The sequence below is a fragment of the Palaemon carinicauda genome, chromosome 23 (assembly GCF_036898095.1).
Source record: "Palaemon carinicauda isolate YSFRI2023 chromosome 23, ASM3689809v2, whole genome shotgun sequence".
Taxonomy (NCBI): domain Eukaryota; kingdom Metazoa; phylum Arthropoda; class Malacostraca; order Decapoda; family Palaemonidae; genus Palaemon; species Palaemon carinicauda.
The window spans coordinates 113,745,380-113,770,214 of NC_090747.1; the positions used below are offsets into that span (position 1 = coordinate 113,745,380).

At 44.3% G+C, this 24,835-nt stretch overlaps 1 protein-coding gene across 2 annotated transcripts in view; it reads right to left on the bottom strand.

The window, feature by feature from the left end:
- Positions 1-1,509: 1,509 nt before the first annotated feature.
- TfIIA-S (Transcription-factor-IIA-S) overlaps positions 1,510-24,835 on the bottom strand; it is a 34,699-nt gene continuing 11,373 nt past the window's right edge. The window contains exons 3-4 of one of the 2 annotated variants that reach the window (XM_068347415.1): positions 6,727-6,856; positions 1,510-1,661 (exon numbers count right to left, since the gene is read on the bottom strand). In XM_068347415.1, the coding sequence (XP_068203516.1) occupies positions 1,525-1,661; positions 6,727-6,856 (267 nt within the window). In that variant the 3' untranslated portion in view covers positions 1,510-1,524. Of the gene's footprint in view, positions 1,662-2,845; positions 3,135-6,726; positions 6,857-24,835 lie in introns of those variants that run through there. The other variant, XM_068347416.1, reaches the window with a different exon arrangement.

Sequence of the window (24,835 nt, forward strand, 5' to 3'; positions counted from 1 at the left end):
GTTTTACTTGATAAAAACGCTTGAAAAATCAGATAAATAAATAATAAAAAACACACCATATTCACATTTCTCCTTACCATTAAGATTCTTGAATCCTTCATTCAAACCACAGCATACTTCTCTCCAAGCAGATGTAACAAAATTATGACTTTTATACTCCTACATACTTTTCATATAAAACTGGACTCGTTTCGACTAAAGAAATGTGAAGTTCGATATCAATATCTTGATCCATATCCATATAATTCACGATAAGTTTTCATGATGAAAAGCAGTGACCTATTGATGTTCATCACTTGTAAAGGCGGAAAAAAGCTACCTGATGTGAAGATGCACATCGAACATGATGGCAAACTACAACCGCCAACGGTAGCGGCACTGTTTCAAGCCACTGGGACACCGCTCATGCAGTGTTAGCGCGACGGCAAAAGTGAAAGCCTCAATTAGGTTTACCAGTCAACTTGTGAGCGCGGTGCCGCTCCGCTGGCGAAGGCAGATTTAAATCGCATAATGTGAAAGGGCCCTAATTCTCTGCCTCCCTCTTGATCTTCTGCCCCTAACAGGTTACTCCCAAGCCCTCACTCGCTGCTTTTATCCTACAGTATTCCTCAAACTTAACCCTCACAGCTTCCCTCCTGACTTACAGTAAATCCCAAGTATCTAAATTGTTCTAACTGTTTTATAAATGAACTGCTACTTTCCTGTACGGCTATCCTGTCCCTAGCTTCCTTACTGATCACCATAGCTTCAGTCTTATCTAAATTGACCCTCAAGCCACCCCTTTCCAAAGTCTCTTGTCACCCTACAACCCTTTTCTGTAACTGCCTTCTACAACCCTTCTCTATAACCACCTTCTCCCTTACCTCAAGCATGGCAACCACACCACCTCAAAAGTAAAGGGAGAGTTAATACGCAGTCAATATTTCTATATTTGTGAATTTATTTGTATTCAATTATCTAATGCTAGGGATTATAACTTGTTTACTAAATTTCATTAGAACCCTTTAAAAATTAGTGTATGTATCAAAGGGTGGAATGCATAGAGTAAATTTCCTTAATTTCGTACGGGAAAACTTGTTTCTGTTTACGAGCTTTTTAATTTATGAGCTTGCTCCCTGAATGAATTAAAATCTTAAAAGGAACCACCTTATAGCCTATATAAAGATTTATTGTACAAAATTAATGCCCAATTAATTGATATTTCTCATATATATATAAAATAGAATTGTTTACCAAATATGAAATTTGCAGAAAATAAAACTGACGTTTTCCTGGCACATGTAAAATAGAATTGTTTACCAAACATAAAATTTGCAGAAAACAAAATTGATGTTTTCCTGGCAAATTGAAGAGAAAAAATGAATTTAATACGTGGTGCTTTCCGGACGTAATACACAGAAAATAGTATTATGTAGTGCTTAGTGCTTACTTACAATATTAAGTGCAGAAAATATTGAATAGTTTTCCTACTACGAAAAGTGCAGAAAATAATATGGAATGGTGTTTTCCTAGTATACAGGTGCATTACATAAATAGAAGTGCATACCTGGAATAAAAAATGCAGATTTGCCTGGACATTTTCACTGGGGTAATCAAGATTTGCTTAAGCCAATTTTTGTTCAGGAGGGTTGCAAAATGCAGTGGCACCACTCGTTTGAATCCTAGTCGGAAGAAAATTTGAATATCTAAGTTTCATATCCATTATGTACAAGGAGACAATTGCCCTGATATCAAGTCATGTAAAGTAAGTGCCAAATCTTATCCCACAGAACAGAATATACATCAACATCTTAATATTTTGAAGATCGCATCAGTTTTACATCATTCACTAACAATCTTTCTCCATAAGCACTAGTCATAAGAGGTACCCCAAATATTTGTTACATATGTATTAGACTTCACAAATTCTACATTAAATTTCGGCACATTTTAAACTTTTTCTTGTCTGTGTAGGACAAAACAAACATAACAAATGAATTGAAGATATACGGGTATAAGCTGATAAGGACATCAGCCACATTACAAAGATTTGAAGTTCTCTCACACTAGAGTTAGAGTACTGTTCACTCATCTCTTAATGCAGGCCTAATATTTTCAAATCCTGAAAAGTATCCAGTTAAACAGAATTGTAAAAATTAGAGAAGCACTATTGCTTACCAAAAATCATTATTATTTTCATTGACTCCAATGCCAATATTACTTACTAAATTATCATTTTAAAAGGCTTTATGAATAACAACTTCACTGAAATGTATTTTGTGCAATGCCACTTATTTGTTCTTCTATATTACTGTACACACTTTCACTTGAATGATATCTCACAGACTGAACTGGATTTAAGATATCTGGGTCAACTGATGCAGCACAGGTCAAAAGATTATTCTTTTTAATGTGAGGTGCAATTGGGAAAATACCTTAAACAAACTATTTAGGTGAAGGGAAAGAGGTTGGACAGCAAGATATAAGAGCAACAGAGTAAAAAAAGACCCTTGAATGAAGCCTTTAGTACTGACAGGACTAACCCAAGGGATGGGCCATCCCATGGGTCCATATCATGCTACTACTGTTACCATTATCATTGTTGGTTAGGCCGAGTCCATATTTCTAAACCAAAAATCTTATCAATTCAAAGACCTAACTATTACTTACATAGAGTAATTGCATAATTGCATAAGAGGTAATATTTACATCATGCTAGGTTAATTTATACCAACAAACCCTGTTATAAGAAAAACAACTTTGTACCGATATCCAAATCAACACCACAGGTCCTTTCTACTCCTCATTCCAACCACAATGAGACAATTCTTTTGCAAGCTTCATGTGGATAAGTAAAATATAAATATCACCTTACAACTTTATTTTTTAACTATGACAATAATAAAAATATTCATTCTGCAATACTCATATAACACACTTTAATTTGGTAAAAAAAAAATTAGGAAATTAGTCAATGAAATATTCACTTTCCAGTCTGTGAAGAAATAAATTACATCAAGCAAAAGTACATGCTGTGCTTTTGATGTCATACCAAAATAAAAAAAAAGAAAACGTCACAACAAATACCCACACTACACGTTGCCAGACAATGGTTTCTTCCCCACACCTTTAATCTGCATTTCCAGGCCCTGGCCCTGAAACAATCAAGACAATACAGATGTATCTGTAGCCATATTATATTGGAAACACTAATTTCTTACATTAGGAATCCTTAAGTTAGCAGACATCATAACTTTATTCCTTAAGTCCTCAACACTTGGCATGTGGAACGGTCCAGACAACACACTGTACCGGTACAGTACACGATTGAGTTTCTTGTAGAGTGAAATATTCAGTGCGTATCCAGTTGCTGCAACATATTTTTTGAGAGTATATGAAGTAGCCGCTAAACTTAACAGATCTCAACTTCTCTAAGATGGTTTCATTATTAGGGTGGTTTTGAAAATATATTTTCTAAACATTGCAAATCATTGATATATCTCAGAAGCTGTACAATAAATGTAAAGGGCAATATAGTAAGGCCCAAAATTATACAAAATTACCGTTAGCTGGGGAATAGTGTATCTCAAATATTCATATGAACGCTATACAATACTATATGGTCTTAAGCTATCTGATAAACTGAGGGGCTACTTCATTCAACTAAAACAGAAGACTACCAACAGGTGATACCAGGTGAAACGATTCCTGTACACTGCTTTTATAATTACTTTAAAATTTGTAACTATTCTCCCTGAATTTGTTTTCCACATGTCCTTATACCTGGTCTTCCAATCTCACTGTTTATCAACTGGCATGCAGAATTATAACAAAAAGCTTGACAATCAAAATTACATATAATTTTTCTTAAAACTGTTCCACCTTCAATGAATCATGAAACAAGATGTCCTGGTTACACGACTTTCACAATTACGGCCAATTCCAACAAGTGTTTCTTCCACTGATCCACGGTGTTCCGGATGCAGTACTTGAATGGTTTTAAAATTCACTTAGCCTTGGAGCATGTTTGTCCTGTTTGGACTTATAGTTTTAAGAAAGATTTTACCTTTTCAGTATTAAAACACAAAGAAAAAACTCATTGATGGGAAACATAAAAACAGGTATCTTATGAAAATAAATGTGGCAATTATTGTGCTTATGTTATTAGATTCCCTAATCAATATTTAAAGCTAAAGGATATTATGAGAGTAAACACATTAGAGTACAGCAATAGTTACAAATATAAGTATTTGATAAGTTAAAAGAACCTAAGTTCTATTTTTACAAAAATACTCAAGCTCCTATAAAGTAACAAATTGGAAGATATTGATAATATAGATAGCCAAAATATTATTACAACTTACAATAAATTAAATCAATTAAACCTCTGATTACAGTAGTTGCATACTTGACAAAAGTTTGTCCCAACATGTTCAAATTCACTTTGTGTGTTCATTGTAAACATTTTCAACATTCTAAAAATTCTATGACCTTAGGGTTTGACAGTTTTTTATTAAGTCTAAACATCCTAAAACAATGCAATCTTTTTAAATGACCAGCATAAGAGTGGTTGGAGACAACTTTCAAAAGACTAAATCTACCATGCCAGGTACTCCATGGAGTATTAACTATAGTCCATTTCTTTTAGCGAGGCAGATTTGCACCGACTCGCAGCGGTGCCCTTTTAGCTCGGAAAAGTAGTCCTGATCGCTGATTGGTTAGAATTATCTTGTCCAACCAATCAGCGATCAGGAAACTTTTCCGAGCTAAAAGGACACCGATGCGAGTCGGTGCAAATATGCCTCGCTAAAAGAAATGGACTATAGTGATGATAATGCTGGCCAATTTTCATTTAATCCCATGCAAAATGAAGCTTTTAATTTCTAACAGAAATCTACAGAAGATTAGTGAACTGATGGTCAGTGGAATAAGAGCCTAAAGTCAAGACAAGGAAAAATTAACCTTTTGATTATTTGATCTATGAAAATTTTCCACACCATAATTAGGTGTGGGATGGTAACACTTATAACACATCTAACTAGGCAAACTTGATAATGCTTCCTACTTTCAATTCTGAGATTACTATTAAAGAGCATTGAAGACATTTTATTCAGTTTTAACAGATAGTTTAGTCTTGTTTGTGTTACTTGTATGTTCACATCTTTCACTTTGCCAAAATGGAAGTAACATGTCCGGATGTCATCTTAAGCCAATACAGAAAGCATTCTGCTAGGCAATCTTCAATAAGCTTTATTTCAAAACAGAACTTTGGCAATCGCCTTTCATACATTTCCCCAAAATTTCTAATTGTTTTGCCAAGTATCAGCATTCAAATTCTGTTATAAGTGTCTTGATTGGTTTTATCAATTTACATACTGCTTGCCAAGTACTTGCACGATGAGATGTTAGTTGAATTGAATATATATTGCACTGCCCCACAGATTGCCAACTTGTTCTGATTTGATTGACGAACGTTCGATTTATGAACCTGGCACTGGAACTGCTAGAATATTCATATCTGCTCCTTGGTTCTACTCACTGGTATGGTGAGCTAGTGTATTATGCAGTTAATATACATACACTAGGCTACACCCTGGCATTTGTTTACAGTATCATGTTATATGGAAACTGTCTCATTATCCCAATTTACTATTCAAGTGCTGAAATCTCAGCAGCTGGCTTATAAATGTTGATACTCAAATGTATGTTAAGTCATGGTGGTCCTTAGCTGTAATATTACTGACTATTTCACAGTTGCTATCTTTGTTTACAATTGTTTATTTACCTTTACTTTCATCTATATTTTATAGTAACTCTCATAATCTTTGCTATTGTTCTCTTCAATGGAAGTTTCCTCAGGATGTTAGCCACCTTTTTAGCCTCTACAGAGTAATGTTTACAAGTATAAAACATACAGTGATCATAATCTCTCGGTAAAATGTTAACTAAATATGAAGTTCCTCACTTCCCCGAAGTTCTCGGACTGAACCAAATAGACTCTTCTGCCAACTGTAACATGGCGTCTCAAATAAAACATCGGACACACCTGCACAGTACCAGCTTCGTGACCTTATAATGTGAACTTCCATAATCCTTGAATGATGACGCTGAAACAAGCTCATGTCATTTATTTCTTTTGGATGGTAAAATAACAGCAACTTTATTTTTTCCAAATGTTTGACAGCTGCATAGCATCACATTAATGCAATAACAGAATACATCCATTTTTTTTTTATATCACACACTAGTAAATCCTAATCACCTTTTTTGTAATGAATGCAACCATTTCCCAAGTATTGATACACTCTAACTAAAAAAAACATGAAATGTTAAGTGATTTATTAAGACACTAACCTACTTATGCTATTATCCTTTTATGATACAAGAAGATGCAAAATTAACATTAAGAACACGCTAAGTATTCAAACTCTACTACAACAGTTTCAGAGTATTCACCACAATGAACTCACTACACAAACCACAGCCTTAACACACCATAACTATTTCTGAATATTGTAATTCCAACTTCCTTTTTCTATACCTTTGGTAATGACACAAGCTTCCTTCGGTAAACATATCACACGCACCCGCGCAGTAGTAGTATGGTACATTAATGAAAAATAATAAAACGTTTCCGTGAAAATAAAATGCGCACTAAAGAAACTCCGTATATCTCAAATCATGACCCATGCGCAGATCAAGTACTACTGTGTACAATAAAACCATTCGCCTATTTACTAGACTCACCTCTGCCATCACAAGCAACAATTTTCAACTTGTCAACTTGGGCAAACTCTTGAACATCTTTAAACTCCACTTCTGACATTAAGAATGTCCAGACATTATCACAAAAACGATAGGTGTTGAGCTTGCTAGCCTGTAAACAGATAAGAATGATAAAAATAAAAAATAATTCACATACATTCCTAAAGCTAGAATCACTTGGATTTATGCTACTTACAGACACATTTAAAGATAGAATCACTCAGATTTATGCAATCCATCATCATCAATTTTTAAAGTAATTTGTACTTTTTTCTAACAATACATACCAGAGTCCTTTATTATTACTATCATTACAAGCTAATCTCCAAACCTAGTTGGAAAAACAGGATGCTATAATACCAAGGGCTCCAACAGGGAAAAATAGCCCAGGGAGGAAAGGAAACAAGGAAATAAATAAACTACAATCAAAATAAAATATTTCAAGAACAGTACAGTAACATCAAATAACATATATAAACTATAAAACCTTAAACACAAGAAGTGGTGATAGTTACTGCCAGGTGGCAGGAAAAGGGTGCTCCGCCCACCCAACAGTCCACCGAGACCTCTATTTGACATTTAGCCTTGGGCGGGAGGAAATCCTTATAACCAAACTGACTGATTTACTATCCCGGGACTCCTGTCAACCTCCCAACGACCTGGACATGAAGATACCACAGGTGTTACGTTAGGAACTGGTAGACAGCCGAGGAAAACCCGTACTGTATCCGTGTGGAAGACATGTTACAATGTACAGACATTATTATTATTATTACCAGCTAAGCTACAATCTTAGTTGGAAAAGCAGGATGCTATAAGCCAAGGGCTCCAACAGGGAAAAATAGCACAGAGGAAAGGAAGAAAGGATATATTTAAACTCCAGTAAATGAAATAATGAATAACGAATATAAAATAACTGAAGATCAGCATCAGCACTAAAATAAATACGTCACATATAAATCATGAAGAAAGACCTCTGTCAGCCTGTTCAACATGAAAACATTAGCTGCAAGCTTGAACCTCCACTGATTTAACCACCCAATTAGAAAGATCATTCCACAATCTGGTCACAGCTGGAATAAAACTTCAAGAATACAGTACTGTGTAGTATTGAGCCTTATGGTGCAAAGGCAAGTGTGTTCGAACTCAACAACAGCGCCAGAGATTATAATGAAAATGAACAGCATAAATTTGCCCATTTTCCCCATCATCAGGGAGGATGGGGGAGAAGCTTTTAAAATGGAGTTTTTATGATAAAACAAAGTTTTATGAATACTTACCTGGCAGTTATATATACATAGCTAATTATCTCTATTTCGGCAGAATTTTTTCTAAAACTAGGCAACCGCCTTGTGGTGGTTGGGTGGTAACACCCGTTAAAGGGTGGTAGGAGGAATCATTCCCGTTTTCTGTTCTTCAGTTCATCTATGCCCGACCTGTCTCCTGAGGGGAGGTGGGTGGGCCTTCGAATGTATATATAACTGCCAGGTAAGTATTCATAAAACTTTGTTTTATCATAAAAACTCCATTTTTACGAATAGAACTTACCTGGCAGTTATATATACATAGCTGATTAACACACTTGGAGGAGGGTGATAGACAGTAACATCGTTGGGGAAACAACCAAAAAAGTTGTAGGATAAATAAACACCTTGATTCCTTACCTGCTAAGGTAGCTGACTTCAAAGGTTCCTGCCTCTTGAGTCGCTTTCCCTTAGGAGTGTCAGCCAGGATGTGACCTGCAGTGCTGAAAACACTCAATCGAGTCTGTCAACGGGGTGAGACCAACAATCTGACTAGACTTCAGGACTACCTATTGCCCAAAATAAAAAACCGCAACTTTACCAAACCAACCACCTAACATTTGCAAAGTAGATAAAAATGATCTAACTAGACTGAGGTGACTGTACACAAGTCGAAGTCCTCAGACAACCAATAAAAAATACACCAACCTATGCACAAGTAAACAAAACTAAGGTTGAGGGGAGGTAGTAACTCCTTTGCCTAATACAGAAGCCGTAGCTACGTATGGTCCCAAGGTACTGTATAACATTTCTCATAATCCACCCTCACCTCTCTGAGGTAATGAGAGGCGAACACAGAGTTGCTCCTCCAGAATGTCGCATCCATAATTTGACGGAGCGACATGTTCTTGCGGTAAGCAAGCGAGGTCGCAATGGCCCTCACTTCGTGGGCTTGCACTTTTAAAAGTCCGAAGTGTTCCTCCTCACACAAGAGATGCGCTTCTCTTATCACTTCCCTCAGGAAAAAGGATAAAGCGTTCTTGGAAAGGGGCTTTTGAGGATCTTTCACAGAACACCACAGGGAGCTAGAAGAGCCTCTCACACTTTTTGTGCGAGACAAGTAGGTCTTGAGGGCTCGTACTGGACAGAGCAGCCTCTCTTGCTCTTGACCCACTAGGTTTGTCAAGTTAGGAACCTCAAAGGTCCTCGGCCAGGGCTTAGAAGGGTTCTCGTTCTTAGCGAGAAAGTCTAATCTCAAGGCACAAACTGCCCCATTCAGATTGAAGCCTACCTGTTTTTCAATTGCATGGACTTCACTAACTCTTTTAGCTGTTGCTAAGGCCAAAAGAAAGAGGGTCTTCTTGGTAACCTCCCTAAGGGGAGCCTGTGAGATGGGCTCAAATCTCTTGGTGCACAGAAATTTAAGAACTACATCAAGGTTCCAAGAAGGGGGCTTTAACTGGGTCTGCTTGGTCGTCTCAAAAGACTTCAAGAGGTCATGTAAGTCCTTGTCGCGAGACAAGTCCAAGCCCCTATGCCGACAGACGGAAGAGAGCATACTTTTGTACCCTTTGATAGTGGACACAGCTAGCTTAGCGTCCTGTCTGAGGTACAACAAGAAATCCGCAATCTGGCTCACAGAGGTAGTGGATGAGGAAACCTTGTGCTTCCTACACCAAGCCCTAAAAGTCTCCCACTTGGACTGGTAGACCCTCTGCGAAGAGACCCTCCTCGCTCTGGCGATAGCTTTCGCAGCTTGCGCTGAAAAGCCTCTCGATCTGACGAGCTTCTCGATAGTCTGAAGGCAGTCAGATTGAGAGCGAGGGGGTTTTGATGATATCTCTCGAAGTGGGGTTGTCTGAGCAGATTTGGACTTGCAGGGAGGCTTCTTGGAAAGTCCATCAACAAGTCCACCACCTCCGTGAACCATTCCCTCATCGGCCAGAACGGAGCTATCAGGATCATCCGTCCCGAATCGAGGAGGGCGAATTTCCTGACTACCAGATTGATGATCTTGAACGGGGGAAAAGCATAAGTGTCCATCCCCGTCCAATCCATCAAAAAGTCGTCTACTGCTATTGCCTCTCTGTCCGGAACTAGGGAGCAATAGATGGGGATCCTCTTGGATAAATTGGAGGCGAAAAGATCGATGAGGGGTCTCCCCCACAGCCTCCAGAGACTCTGACAGACCTGTTGGTTGAGGGTCCATTCTGTGGGAAGGACCTGCCCTTTCCTGCTGAGCATGTCCGCCCTCACATTCTTCTGTCCCTGAACAAACCTCGTCAGCAGGCTTATCCTGTTCTCCTTCGCCCAAAGAAGGAGCTCTCTTGCTGTCTCGAAGAGAGACAGAGAGTGAGTCCCTCCTTGCTTCCTGATGTAAGCAAGAGCTGTGGTGTTGTCTGAGTTGACCTCCACAATCTTCCCAGACACCAAGTCCTTGAAGGCCTTTAGCCCCAGAAAAATGGCCATCAGCTCCTTGTTGTTGATGTGCCATCCCAGCTGAATTCCTTCCCAATAGCCTGAGACCTCCTTGCTTTCTAGTGTTGCCCCCCAGCCTGACTCTGATGCGTCTGAAAACAACACTAGGTCTGGGTTCTTCTTGTGTAAGGAGATCCCTTCCCCTAACAAGGTTGGGTCCAGCCACCACTTCAGAAGAGTCTTGACTTCTATTGGAATGGGGAAGGAAAAGGAGTCTTCCTGCATCTTTCTGTTCCATGTCTTCGAAAGAAAGTGCTGAAGAGGCCTTAGGTGGAGTCTCCCCAGAGAGACAAACAGTTCGAGGGAGGACAGAGTCCCCAGCAAACTCATCCACTCCTTCGCTGTGCATCTCTTCTTGTCCAGGAAAGTTCTGACTTTTACGAGACACTTGGCCTGTCTTTCCTGAGAGGGAGAAGCCCGAAAAAGAACTGAATTCAGAACTATCCCCAAATAGAGAATAGTCTGATTCGGTCTGATCTGAGACTTCTCCCTGTTGATGACCAGGCCTAGATCCTGAGCCATCATAAAAGTCTTCCGTAAATCCTCCAGACATTTCTCCCTCGATCGTGAACGAATCAGCCAATCGTCCAGATAGAAGGATATCCTTATCCCTTCCTGATGCTGCCAACCTGACACATTCGCCATTACCCTGGTGAAGACTTGAGGAGCCGTGCTGAGACCGAAGCAAAGAGCTCTGAATTGGAAGCACTTGCCCTCCATTACAAACCTCAGGTACTTCCTCGAAGTCGGATGGATGGGGACATGGAAATATGCGTCCTGCAAGTCGAGGGACACCATCCAGTCCCCTGGACGTACTGACGCCAGCACCGACTGAGTCGTCTCCATGGAGAACTTTGTCTTCTCCACAAATACGTTGAGCGCGCTGACATCCAGGACGGGTCTCCATCCGCCCGAGTTCTTGGGGACCAGAAACAGGCGATTGTAAAAGCCTGGGGAGACTAGATCCCGAACCGGTTCTATCGCCCCCTTGTCTAGCATTTGGTTGACAAGGTCTACTAGAGCCTTCTGTTTCCCAGGATCTGAGTACCGGGCTACTAAGGCCAGCGGATCATCTGCGAGAGGAGGTTTTTTCAGAAAGGGGATCTTGTATCCTTCCTTGATGACTGAGAGGGACCAGGTGTCTGCCCCTCTCCTCTTCCAGGACTGCCAAAAACCTGACAGTCTTGCGCCTACCGTCTGGAGGAGACGAACTTCATTTCCTGGAGCGAGGTCTGAAAGAACCCCTGGTAGATCTTGGTCCTGAATCTTGCCTTCTCCCTCTAAAATCTGATCTTGAAGTAGTCCTGCCCCGAAAGGGCTGCTGGAATCTCCTTTCCTCCCGTTTCAAAGAAGAAGGAGGGGCTGCAAAGGGCTTACGAGCAGAACGAGATAAAAGGTCTTGGGTGGCTTTTTGGGCCAGAGAACGCGTAATGTCATTAACCAGAGACTCGGGAAAAAGATGTTGAGAGAGGGGGGCGTAAAGAAGCTCAGACTTTTGAGCATTGGTAACAGACCTAGAAGCAAAAGAGCAAAGCAGAGCTCTCTTCTTTAGGACCCCAGCTGAGAACAGAGCAGCCAACTCATTCGCCCCATCTCTGAGGGCCTTATCCATACAGGACATAATGCTCGTAAGGTCCCTAGATCCATCCATCTGTTCAGTTTTCCTTGCGAGAGTCCCAAGCGACCAGTCTAGGAAACTAAAAACCTCAAAGGCTCTAAAAATACCTTTGACGAGATGATCCAGCTCCGACATTGACCACATGACCTTGTCTGAGTTGAGAGCATGCCTTCTAGCAGAGTCCACTAAACCAGAGAAGTCACCCTTGGAGGAGGAAGGCACTCCCAGACCCAAAGGTTCTCCAGTTGCATACCACATACCCGCTCTTGAAGCAAGACGAGCTGGTGGAAACGAGAAGGAAGTCTTAACTGTTTGTCTCCGCTCCATCATCCAGTCATCAATCTTCGTGAGAGCCTTCTTTGCGGAGATAGACAGCTTCATCTTGATGAAGGCCGACTGTTTCTTGGCCTTCTTTCTGTTAAATTGGGACTGAGGAGATTGAGGGGCAGCAGGTTGGAATTCCTCTCCAAAAAGTTCAAGAAGGGAGCGAGAGAGAACTTTGTAATCTCCCACAGCATCGGCAGGATTATCATCGTCATCAGAAACATCCTCGAGGGCCTGATCCACATCTGCAATATCCTTCGAAAGAGAAGAATCCTTAGAACCCGACAAGGGCAAATCAAAGGCATCATCCTGCAAAAGACGGGTTGCATCCTGGAGTCCCGCGCTAGAAGAATCCTTGTAACGAGAGGCAGTATCGTCCCGAAGAGGCAGGGTGGTATCGCCCTGGGACCGAGAACGAGAGGCAGAGTCGTTCTGTCGTCGAGAGCGAGAGGCGGTATCGTCATGGCGGCGAGAATGAGAGGCGGTATCGTCGTGGCGGCGAGAATGAGAGGCGGTATCGTCGTGGCGTCGTGAACGAGAGGCGGTATCGTCGTGGCGTCGAGAACTAGGGTCGGTATCGTCGTGGCGTCGTGAACGAGAGGAGGTATCGTCGTGGCGAAGCGAACGAGAGGAGGTATCGTCGTGGCGAAGCGAACGAGAGGAGGTATCGTCGTGTCGAAGCGAACGGGAGGCGGTATCGTCTTGGTATCGAGAACGAGAAGCAGCTTCGTTCGATAAGGTATCGTCCCGGTATCGAGAACGAGAAAACGTATCGCCCTGGTATCGCGAAGAAGTATCGCCTGGCGCAAGCACACATTCCTCATCCTGGCGTAGAGAGGGAGAAGTTCTCTTTAAAGAAGAACTCCGTTCTCTCTTAGAAGCAGACTTCTTAATCGGCAACGAGTCGTCTTTACGTCTGTCAGACTGGGCGTGAGGGCGACTAAAGGCTTGTACTAAAGTCAAAAGTTGTTCCTGCATGACAGACATAAAGGATTTAGCAACATCAGCTGGGTCTTGCGGATCCGAAGGGGGGGGCTGACGAATAACACTCGTATCTTCGGCAGCAGGCTTCGTCCTTTTCACAGGCACGGAGTCGAAATCATCCTCCGACGGACAAGGTTCATAACTGCTAGAACCGGGAGAGAAAGAACGAGACCGTTCGTCGCGGTTCCATCTCCTCTTAGTAGGTCTTGAAGCTTCATACTTCCATTTACGTCTGGACGAATTCGGAGAAGAAAACAACACATCCGACTCGTCTTTCCCGTGACGGTCAAGAGCAGCCTGGGAATAGACAACAGGACTGTCTGAGGCGACGGCTGACCGAGGGTACGTACCTCTCACCCCCTTTCGGTCATCGACGTACCTTCTCCCTTGGTCCTGGGAGCTTGGTAGAGGTCTAGGCCTAGGGGTATGACAGATTCGGTCGGTCGCCACCTCCACTGCACTAACACAAGCACTTTCACTTTCCTTACCTTTAAAGGCCTCCAGCTGTTCTTTAATGGCCTTCAACTCGGCCGCCAGGCTAGCGTACCGAGGGTCATCCGTAGATACGGAACCTGTAGGAGGTGCAGGAGTTACTACCTCAAGGGAAGGATCAACTTCCAAAGAGGAATCAATAATAGGATCAATAGATAAATCTACGCTAAGTTCGTCTTCCTTACCACTAACAGACTTAGACTTAGACCTAGAAGCTCTCCTAACTCTATCGAGCTCTAGCTTACGCACATAGCGCTTCATAATTAACCAATCTTTCTCATCCAAAACCTTACATTCCCCGCACCTATTATCAAGGGCACAAACAAAACCCCTACAATGAGAACAAACAGTGTGAGGATCAACCGCCATTTTGGGTAGTCTCACCTTACATTCCTCATTCGCACAGAGACGGTAATGACTCTTTTCACTCATAATGAAAAACAGCAAAAAAAAAAGCTAAGAGAAAACAAAATACTACGATCGCCAAAACCCCAAATCAGAGTACTTCACCAAAAAAAGCAGACTGGTACACCGAGCAGGGAAATCGAAGAAAAAACTCTTAATGACGGACCAACGTGTTATCGATCCGGCCGGCAGAGATGAACTGAAGAACAGAAAACGGGAATGATTCCTCCTACCACCCTTTAACGGGTGTTACCACCCAACCACCACAAGGCGGTTGCCTAGTTTTAGAAAAAATTCTGCCGAAATAGAGATAATTAGCTATGTATATATAACTGCCAGGTAAGTTCTATTCGTAAAACAAAACATTCTTGTCTTTCTTTTTAGAAAATTTGCTCGATCGTGTGGCTCCCCTACATCTAATTTCCAATCTAACCAATACACAAAAAAGGTGTAGAAGGGCCAGTTGATTTACCTCTCTTTCTAAATATACATTGCAACAGCCTCTTAGATGAGAAGTTTCTAGTCTCATGAAGGAGCAAGATTTACTACACCATCTATTGAGCGACTAACACCAGGCCAGGAATACCTGTATTAGTTATCCAAGGACCTATAAGTATACTTCACTACGTAAAGGGCGCAGATGGTTCTGCCATTACTCAACTCTTGCCTTCATGAATTGCGCCCCTGACATGTTCTACCCGAGATATGAGGTAGACCTGTTGTGTCTGACTTCACGGGCTCGAATACAGGATTATCACTTCATCTAATCACCAGCCAAAGGAGCACATCTGAATGTCCCACGAAGCCTGAAAGAACAATGATCTAAGTGTTTTTTTCTTACTCCTTCTATTACTGTAGGAAGAGTTGGAGTGGCTACCCCCAAGATGGGAAGGGTATTCATCCTGGTCCCCCTTAGTCACTTCTAGTAGGGAAGAGATATTGAGGGACTTGAAGTCAAGAATGACTGGGTTCTAGGTTCTGACCACTAACTCCTGACAAAAGCTAGAAGGGGCTTGTGCTGGAAAAAGAGAGAAGGGCAAAAACACTTTCTCCTTAAGGTATTGAAAGCACTTTTTCTTGAAAAAGAGTACAGGTAGCTGGTGTGTAAGGAATTACATCACATACAGATACATGTCTACAAGGAAGGAATGTTTCCCGAGCAATGCATGAAAAGTGCTTGAAAAGAAAGGTACTCGCAATCAGAAGCTTACTTGCGAACATATAAGCCCAACCGAGCATGTGATTGCCTTAAGTCCAATGAATGCACGCTAAACAGAGTGTGCTTCCACTAGAGTGAAGATGTGACCACAGGTGATTAAATGAATGGTACATGAGCAGCATGGGACCCAATTGAAGAGCATGTACCATCAGGGGTCAGCACATAAACAGGGGAAAATTCAAAGTCCGAAGCATGCACGCTAAATGCAGAGAGGGTGATCCGAAGAGTGAACGCACCCTCATAGGTCTTGGGCTGAAAGTATAACTAGCTGAAAGAGGTTCAGGAATTTTTCTCATATCTTTCTTGGTTAGTAACATGACAAATTCGGAGATAATTTGTATTTTTCCTAACCATACAAACCTTAGCTATTTACATAGGGTATTACTTTCGGCGTAGCTGAAATTGACGAGCCATTAGATTTTTAACGAGGGTTTACTACCCACGCGCTAGTTAGCAGGGGTAGGGGAGGGGTAGCTTGCTACCCCTCCCCCCTCACACACCGGTGAAATGTCTCACTTCACTTAGAGGTAGGACTTGTCTTGGGGGACAGGGCTGGCGGGCAAATGTGTGTAAATAGCTAAGGTTTGTATGGTTAGGAAAAATACAAATTATCTCCGAATTTGTCATTTGTTCCATAACCGGAATGCAAACCACACTATTTACATAGGGTGACTTACCCCTTAGGAAGGGTGGAAAGTCCCCAGCCTTACTGGCTTTGGCTTACCCGGGGACTCAGAATCCAAGTGAGCAGCACTCAAGAAAAGGAGTCCCTGCACCTCACAAGTTCCTTGCTCTGCAAGGAACGTGTGGCCTACATAAGCTTGTGTGTGAAGGAATAAAGTGTGACTCGTCCTAGGCAGTTGACCTGGAGTTCTTTAGACAGAACTCTAGGTTAGGACATTCCCAATACCACCTCGTCAGGGGATGGGGGACGCGACAGTATTATCTTAATACTCGGAACACAAGGAAGCATGGTTTACCTGCAGAGGTTTGAGGTCAGCTATGCCGAGACCAGGATGCTGCTTTCCCCAGGAGAGGGGAGGATGAAGAAAGAAGTAAGGGCCAGACATACTTCTTCCGTTCATGCAGTCTAAAACCCGGTAACAATGCCCTCAACCTTCTGCTACCTGTCCAAAAAGGAGCCTGGGGTTAGACCAGCTGTTGTGTAGCCACCACAGGGCGATAGAAAACGTATCGATACTCCTGTGGGTCACGTCCTGCAGGAAGTGGGCTGTGAAGGTCATTAGACGCTTCCAGACTCCGGCTTGTAGCACCTGCGTCACAGAGTAGTCCCTCTTGAAGGCCAGGGACGTTGCGATGTATCTGACATCGTGTGCTGTAGGGCGACGTGACGGAGGAGGGTCTGGATTAAGGTCGAGATGAATGACCTTGAATCCGGGCTGAAAAGTCATTCTTGGTGACCCTCCCGTGTCCTTCCTGTGCTCCCAAACAGGGCTTGCACGTGAGGACGAACTGCAGCTGTTCTTAAAGATAACCCCTCCGGTTCCTTACTGGCAAGTAGGAGAGGGTTTGGGTCATCTGTTACAAAACGGAGACTCAAAATCTTGACGGAGTCGTACCAAAGGACCGGGACTCCAAGATTCTGAGTCTAGTAACCAACTCAGGAACGAACCTGAATGTTACCTCCCCCTATCCTCCTGAAAGGGCGACGTCGTATGAGAGACCATGAAGATTGCTTACACCCTTGGCCGAGGCCAGAGCGAGCAGGAGCACCGTCTCCCAAGACGGGCGACGATTAGAGGCCTGACGTAAAGGTTCGCAAGAAGATCTCCTAAGGGTCTTAAGAGCCCGAACCATGTTCCAAGGAGGAGATCTCACTCCGACTGGGGGCAGGTAAGTTCGTAACTTTGTATGAGCGAAGAAAGACCCAGCGGGAGGAAATGTCTATCCTTCAGCCTGAAGGCCAAGGAAAGGCTGAGCGATAGGCTTCACGCCGAGCGGGAAAATCGAATCTCCTCCCGCCGTTAAACAATAATTTATTATTGCTGGAGTAGAGGGATCAAGGGGAGAGGTACCTCTCCCACGACACCAACCACAGAAGACTCTCCACTTCGCCTGGTAGACCCCTGCGGGTGACTATCGCAGGTGACGAGACCTACGCTTCGCGACTGTTGCAGGGTGCCTCTTTGTGAGGAGATGTCGTATAATCTCCAGGTGTGAAGCCGAAACGATGCTACAGCTCATGATAGATGCTGCAGTGTGGTTGTTTGAGTAGCCTGTGTCGTGGAGGAAGCTCTCCCGGAAGTTCCGCCAGGGGATGCAGAAGGTCCGGAAACCGTTCTGCGAAAAATCACAGCGGAGCTCTCAGGGTCATCGATAGGCTGACCGACAATCTGGTCTCGTTGAGCCCCCTTCTCAACAGACAAAATGGTGGGAAGACGTAGGCGTCGATGCTGTCCCACTGTAATAGGAAGGCATCTTGCCAAAGAGTCTTGGGGTCTGAGACTGGGGGGTAGTACAGCGGCAGCTTGAAGATCAAGGCTGTCGTGAGCAGGTCCCCCAGGTCAGGGCTTTGCTGGTTACTTGGGGCCGAAGACCCCCAGGTACTCTCTATCTGTGAGTCCCTGCTCAGATTGTCGGAGAGCACATTCCTTTGCCTGGAATGAAGCGAGCCGATAGTGGTATTGAGTGGACTTCGGTTCATCTCAGTATCTCTACTGCAAGATGCAAAAGTATGAAAATGTACCTCCCTGCTAGTTGAAATATGCCAGTACCGTGGAGTTGTCGCTCACGGAGTGACTCGCCAGGATCTGTTGGAACTGTTGAAGGGCCAGACCACGGCCCTAATCCTAGCTGATTGATGTGGAGGTACCCTTCAGGTCCTGACCATAGGCCTGAATGGGGACGAGGGCAAACGTTGGCGCGCTATGCGCACATAAGGAAGGGAAGTGCCGAAGCGCGCTACCAAGCAGGTGATCGTGGGCGTTCAGGAGACCATTGGCGCGTAGCAAGAAAGGGCGCGCAGATGTGCGCTGGCGAGCTGAAGAGCGCTGGCGCACAGAAGGTCTCAGAAGCACAGGTGAGCGCTGGCGACCAGAAGATCTATGGCGAGACTCAACTACAGGAGATCGTGGTCCACATCAAGCGAGCGCTAGCGCTACTGTGCGCTCGTTGGCGCGCAGGTAAAACCCGGCACTTAAGGGACTTACCCACACCGTGGAATAAGCCCCTTAGCCCCGAATGGACCGGTGCCCGTTGGAACGGGGTGCGTTGGCGCCCACAGCGCATCTGCGTCCAGGAACGGAGATGACGACTAGAAGGTCTGGCAGGAGTCGGAGATCGCGAACGATCTTCCGAGGGACAGAGAAGTAGCTGCAGCGGTCAGTACTCGTCGAGGAGGGTCCTCTGCAGAGAACGTCGAATGAAGATGAAGACGACCTCGGACAGGCGCAACGCCCTCCGACCTCCGAAGAGGAGTCTCTGATAGTGAACTCTCCCGAGGGGAAGAGTCACTGGCAGGAGAGACCGTTGGCATCAGCCGTCCCCGAAGGGAACTGAGCCCTCAGCAACAACAGCAACAATAGCAGGAGGAGTCCTCCGAAGAGGAGTCTCTGTGGTGAACTCCCCCCCGGGGGAGAAGCACTCACAGGAGAGACCGTAGGGCTCAGCTGCCCCCCGAAGGGAACTGAGCCTTCAGCAACAACAGCAGAAGGAGTCCTCCGAAGAGGAGTCTCTGTGGTGAACTCCCCCCCCAGGGGAGAAGCACTCGCAGGAGAGACTGTAGGGCTCAGCTGCCCCCGAAGGGGACTGAGCCTTCAGCAACAGCAGCAGAAGGAGTCCTCCGAAGAGGAGTCTCTATGAGTGTCCTCCCTCGCGAACGAGAGAGGAACACTTCGTAGAAGAGACTGAAGAAGGGGCCCATAGGGCCGAAAGGTCAACAAGTGACCTAAAATGAGCAATCCTCCGAAGAGGGGCTCCTGCAGCTGCTCAGCCCCTTGAGCGTAGCTGCAGGTGCGACCGCTCAGCACCAAGACCATAGTCGCACGAATTCCATGGTCTGAGCTTGCAACCGCTCAGCCCCTTGAGCAAGGTTACAAAGACGGTCGCTCAGCACCAAGAGCATAACCGCCGGAGGACCAGGAACAAAATAAAAATAAAGGTAAGAGAAGTTCCCCCAAAGGGAAAAAACTCAAACCTGGGCAGGGAACCTTCCCTCGGAAGGGAAGTTACCTACCCAAGGAGGCGAACCTCCTGAGCGTAATAAGATGAACTAAAGAGCTGTCAGTTGTCACGGGAGAACTTCCAGGAGAAGGAGCACGCCCCTGACGAAGTCCTATTGAGGAGGCAGCAACAGCAGACTCCACAGGCCCCAATAAGACAGCTCACTCCGTTGTCACAAATGCAAACGAAAAACTAGATCGTTATCTGTGAAAATAAAAAGTAATTAGTTAACATTCATTCCCCCGGGGAGACTCCATAGAGGAATCCCCAGGGAAAAGAACACAAGAATTACACAACAGGCATGTGCCCTCTACCCCACTCACACTCACGAGAAGGGGGAAGGGCGGAGAGCTGTAACAAAAACAGAATTATAACAATTATAATTATATGATTCAATTAAGAATGTTCACTAAAGTAAGAACGAAAAAACCCCGAAGGGAAGCGTTCTACAAAAAGCTGCTAAATTAACAAATACAATTAGATTCATAAAAATAATTGAGATAAAATGTACGGCGTAGCAACTCCACCCGACACGGGAAGGAAGCTACCGAGTACGTAGTAAAGGGTGAACGACCTCAAGAGAGAGAGACAGTAGTCAAACTCGATTGCAACCCATAAAAATACACCGAGGTGGCCTGACTGCCGGCGGGCTACAAGGAGATATCGTACTCTACACACACCAGCATGAACACTGAAAAGATTTCTATACTCAAATATATACATAAACATGAAAATATGTTTACATATATATAGAGTATAAGAAAAGTAAGTAATTAAGTAAAGACAAAACATTAAATGGCTGCCAAGCGAGGACGAAAGACAGACACGTCTGTACATCGTCCGAGCCAAAAGTGAAGGGAGACATTTCACCGGTGTGTGAAGGGGGAGGGGTAGCAAGCTACCCCTCCCCTACCCCCTGCTAACTAGCGCGGAGGTAGTAAACCCTCGTTAAAAATCTAATGGCTCGTCAATTTCAGCTACGCCGAAAGTAATGCCCTATGTAAATAGCGTGGTTTGTATTTCGGTTACGGAACAAACCCATAATAGACAGGCCCTCAAAATAATGTCACAAAATTATTCTTAGTGCTATTGAAAAGTTTTTAAAGCTACAATAATGTAAGTGAGCATGAACAGGTGATTGCTTATAAGCAATGCTCCTTTAAGTTCTTATCATAATTCTCTCTGTGCAAAGAAGATTCGTCTTCTGAGGATGTAAAACTACATCTCTTATCAGCAGGCCTAAGTAGATTCCTGGGAGAGAGAATGACTACCTTTTCACCTCCAAGAAGTTATAAACTGATCACGAACAGGTGAGGTGAAGTAATAAGATGAGGGAGCGCAAAGAAATGATGCAACACTGCTGTTGGAGCACGTAGGCAAACAGACGAGGTGGCATATCTGTAGGAGTACACTAATGAGCTCAAGAGCGGAAAGATGGGCCCATTTACAAACATGTGAGGTGGTTCACCTGTAGAAGCCACGTACGAACATATGAGGTGATGCTCCTGTGGGTTACACAGAAACAGTCAGTCCACTACAGTTATCAAGAAAAATGTTTTCATTAGTAAAATAAATTTTTGAATATACTTACCCGATAATCATGTAGCTGTCAACTCCGTTGCCCGACAGAATTCTACGGGAGGGATACGCCAGCTATCACTATACTAGAAGGGGGTGTACTCACAAGCGCCACCTGTGGCCAGGTACTACAGTACTTGTTGTTGACGCCACCTCACTTTTTCCTCGGTCCACTGGTTCTCTATGGGGAGGAAGGGTGGGTCAATTAAATCATGATTATCGGGTAAGTATATTCAAAAATTTATTTTACTAATGAAAATAACATTTTTCAATATTAAACTTACCCGATAATCATGTAGCTGATTCACACCCAGGGGGGTGGGTGAAAAACCAGTGTACAAGACTAAAGGATAGCTAAGTATCCCGTATTTCATATAATCAGTTATCCACAATAACAATGAAATAATAAGTACCTGGTAAGGAAGTCGACTTGAACCGTTACTCTGCCTTTAATAAGATCGTCTTCCTTACTGAGCGCAGCGTTCCTCTTGGAAGGCTGAATCAACTCAAAGGTGCTAAAGTATACAGGGCTGCAACCCATACTAAAGGACCTCATCACAACCTTTAACCTCGGCGCTTCTCAAGAAAGAATTGACCACCCGCCAAATCAACAAGGATGTGGAAGGCTTCTTAGCCGACCGTACAACCCATAAAAAGTATTCAAGAGAAAGGTTAAAAGGTTATGGGATTATGGGAATGTAGTGGCTGAGCCCTCGCCTACTACTGCATTCGTTGCTACGAATGGTCCCAGGGTGTAGCAGTACTCGTAAAGAGACTGGACATCTTTGAGATAGAATGATGCGAACACTGACTTGCTTCTCCAATAGGTTGCATCCATAACACTCTGCAGAGAATGGCTCTGTTTGAAGGCCACTGAAGTAGCCACAGCTCCCACTTCATGTGTCCTTACCTTCAGCAAAGCAAGGTCTTCTTCCTTCAGATGAGAATGTGTTTCTCTAATCAGAAGCCTGAATAGTAAGAAACTGAGTTCTTAGAACTTGGAAAAGAAGGTTTCTTGATAGCACACTATAAGGCTTCTGATTGTCCTTGTAAAGGTTAAGACCTTTTTAGATAGTACCTAAGAGCTCTAACTGGGCAAAGTACTCTCTCCAGTTCATTCCCCACCAAGTTGGACAGGCTTGGGATCTCGAACGACTTAGGCCAAGGACGTGAAGGAAGCTTGTTTAGCAAAAACCGAGCTGCAAGGAACATGTAGCCGTTTCAGATGTGAAAACAATGATCCTGCTGAAGGCGTGGATCTCACTTACTCTTTTAGCTGTTGTCAAGCACACGAGGAAAAGAGTTTTTAATGTGAGGTCCTAAAAAGAGGCTGATTGGAGAGGTTCAAATCTTGATGACATAAGGAACCTTAGGACAACGTCTAGATTCCAGCCTGGAGTGGACAACCGACGTTCCTTTGAGGTCTCAAAAGACCTAGGGAGGTCCTGTAGATCTTTGTTGGTGGAAAGATCCAAGCCTCTGTGGCGGAAAACCGCTGCCAACATACTTCTGTAACCCTTGATCGTAGGAGCTGAAAGGGATCTTACTTTCCTTAGATATAACAGGAAGTCAGCAATCTGGGTTACAGTGGTACTGGTTGAGGAAACTGCATTGGTCTTGTACCAGCTACGGAAGACTTCCCCTTGAGACTGATAGATTCTGAGAGTGGATGTTCTCCTTGCTTTGGCAATCGTTCTGGCTGCCTCCTTCGAAAAGCCCCTAGCTCTTGAGAGTCTTTCGAAAGTCTGAAGGCAGTCAGACGAAGAGCGTGGAGGTTCGGGTGTACCTTCTTTACGTGAGGTAGACGTAGAAGGTTCACTCCTAGAGGAAGAGTCCTGGGAATGTCGACCAGCCATTGCAGTACCTCTAAGAACCATTCTCTCGCGGGCCAGAGCGGAGCCAACCAACGTCAGCCATGTCCCTTTGCCAGAGGAGAACTTCTGAAGTACCCTGTTGACAATCTTGAACTGCGGGAATGCATACAGGTCGAGATGGAACCAATCCAGCAGAAAAGCATCCACGTGAACTGCTGCTGAGTCTGGAATCGGAGAACAATACAATAGGAGTCTCTAGGTTATCGAGGTAGCGAACAGATCTATGGTTGGCTGACCCCACAGGGCCCAAAGTCTGCTGCAAACATTCTTGTGAAGGGTCCACTCTGTGGGGATGACCTGACCCTTCCGGCTGAGGTGATCTGCCATGACCTTCATACCGCCCTGAATGAACCTCGTTACCAGCGTGAGCTTTCGATCTTTAGACCAGATGAGGAGGTCCCTTGCGATCTAGAACAACTTCACGAAAGAGTCCCTCCCTGCTTGAAGGTGTCAGCCAGGGCTGTGGTGTTGTCAGAGTCCACCTCCACCACTTTGTGAAGCTGGAGGGACTTGAAGTTTATCAAGGCCAGAAGAACTGCCAACAACTCCTGCAATTGATGTGAAGTGTCCTTTGCTCCTGATTCCATGTTCTCGATCATTCCTGTCCGTCCAAAGTCGCACCCCAGCCCGTGTCTGATGTGTCCGAGAGGAGACGGCGGTCGGGTTTCTGAACAGCCAAAGGTAGACTTCCTTGGGAAGAAAGCTGTTCTTACACCACGCGAGAGAAGACCTCCTCTCTTCGGAAACAGGAACTGAGACCGTCTCTAGCGTCATGTCCTTTATCCAGTGAGCAGCTAGATGATACTGAAGGGGGGGAGGTGGATTCTCCCTAACACGATGAACAGGGCCAGCGATGAAAGTGTCCCTGTTAGACTCATCCACTACCTGACTGAGCATCGGTTCCTTCTCAGCATGCTCTGGATGCATTCTAGGGCTTGGAAGATCCTTGGGGCCGACGGAAAAGCCCGAAAAGCTCGACTCTGAAGATCCATACCCAGGGAGACAATGGTCTGGGATGGGATGAGCGGAGACTCCTCAAAATTGACCAGGAGGCCCAGTTCCTTGGTCAGATCCATAGTCCATCTGAGAATCTCCAGACAGCGACGACTTGTGGGAGCTCTTAAAAGCCAGTCGTCTGACGGAGCCGGACACAAGATCATGGTACTGCTGCACAGTCTGTGAACTGTCAACCATGGGGAAGCGAGGAAGTACATTGACAACCCGAAGCTGTCTAGACTGTCTGGGTCGTACAGACAACTCCTTATCGGGTTGCTGAGGTTGCCGCACTGCGTCACAACAAGTCACTTCTGCTGGTTGTTGAACGTCTTCCCAGTGACACACTGACTCCGTAAACAAAAAATCCTTTAACAAGGACTAAGCTTGGACTGCATGTCTTGCAACACAGCTCAAGGTCTATGGGAGCAGGTGTGGTAACAGACGGGGTTAGTGACTGAAGTGGAACCATTACCTTCCCTGGAAGCATGTTATGCTTAAATAAAAGTCCAAAGGAGGCTACGCAGCTAAAGGCTCCTCTCCAAATGACAGAGTCCTCAAGGGAATATCAGAAGGAGGGAGAAAAGCACTTTCTCATCTACAGGGACCATATCCGAGAAAAGTTAAGTTCTCTCAGTGAGGGTTTCAATGGTGCAAAAGCAGCAGACTAGAAGGCAACATTATGAAACTGCTTGACAGT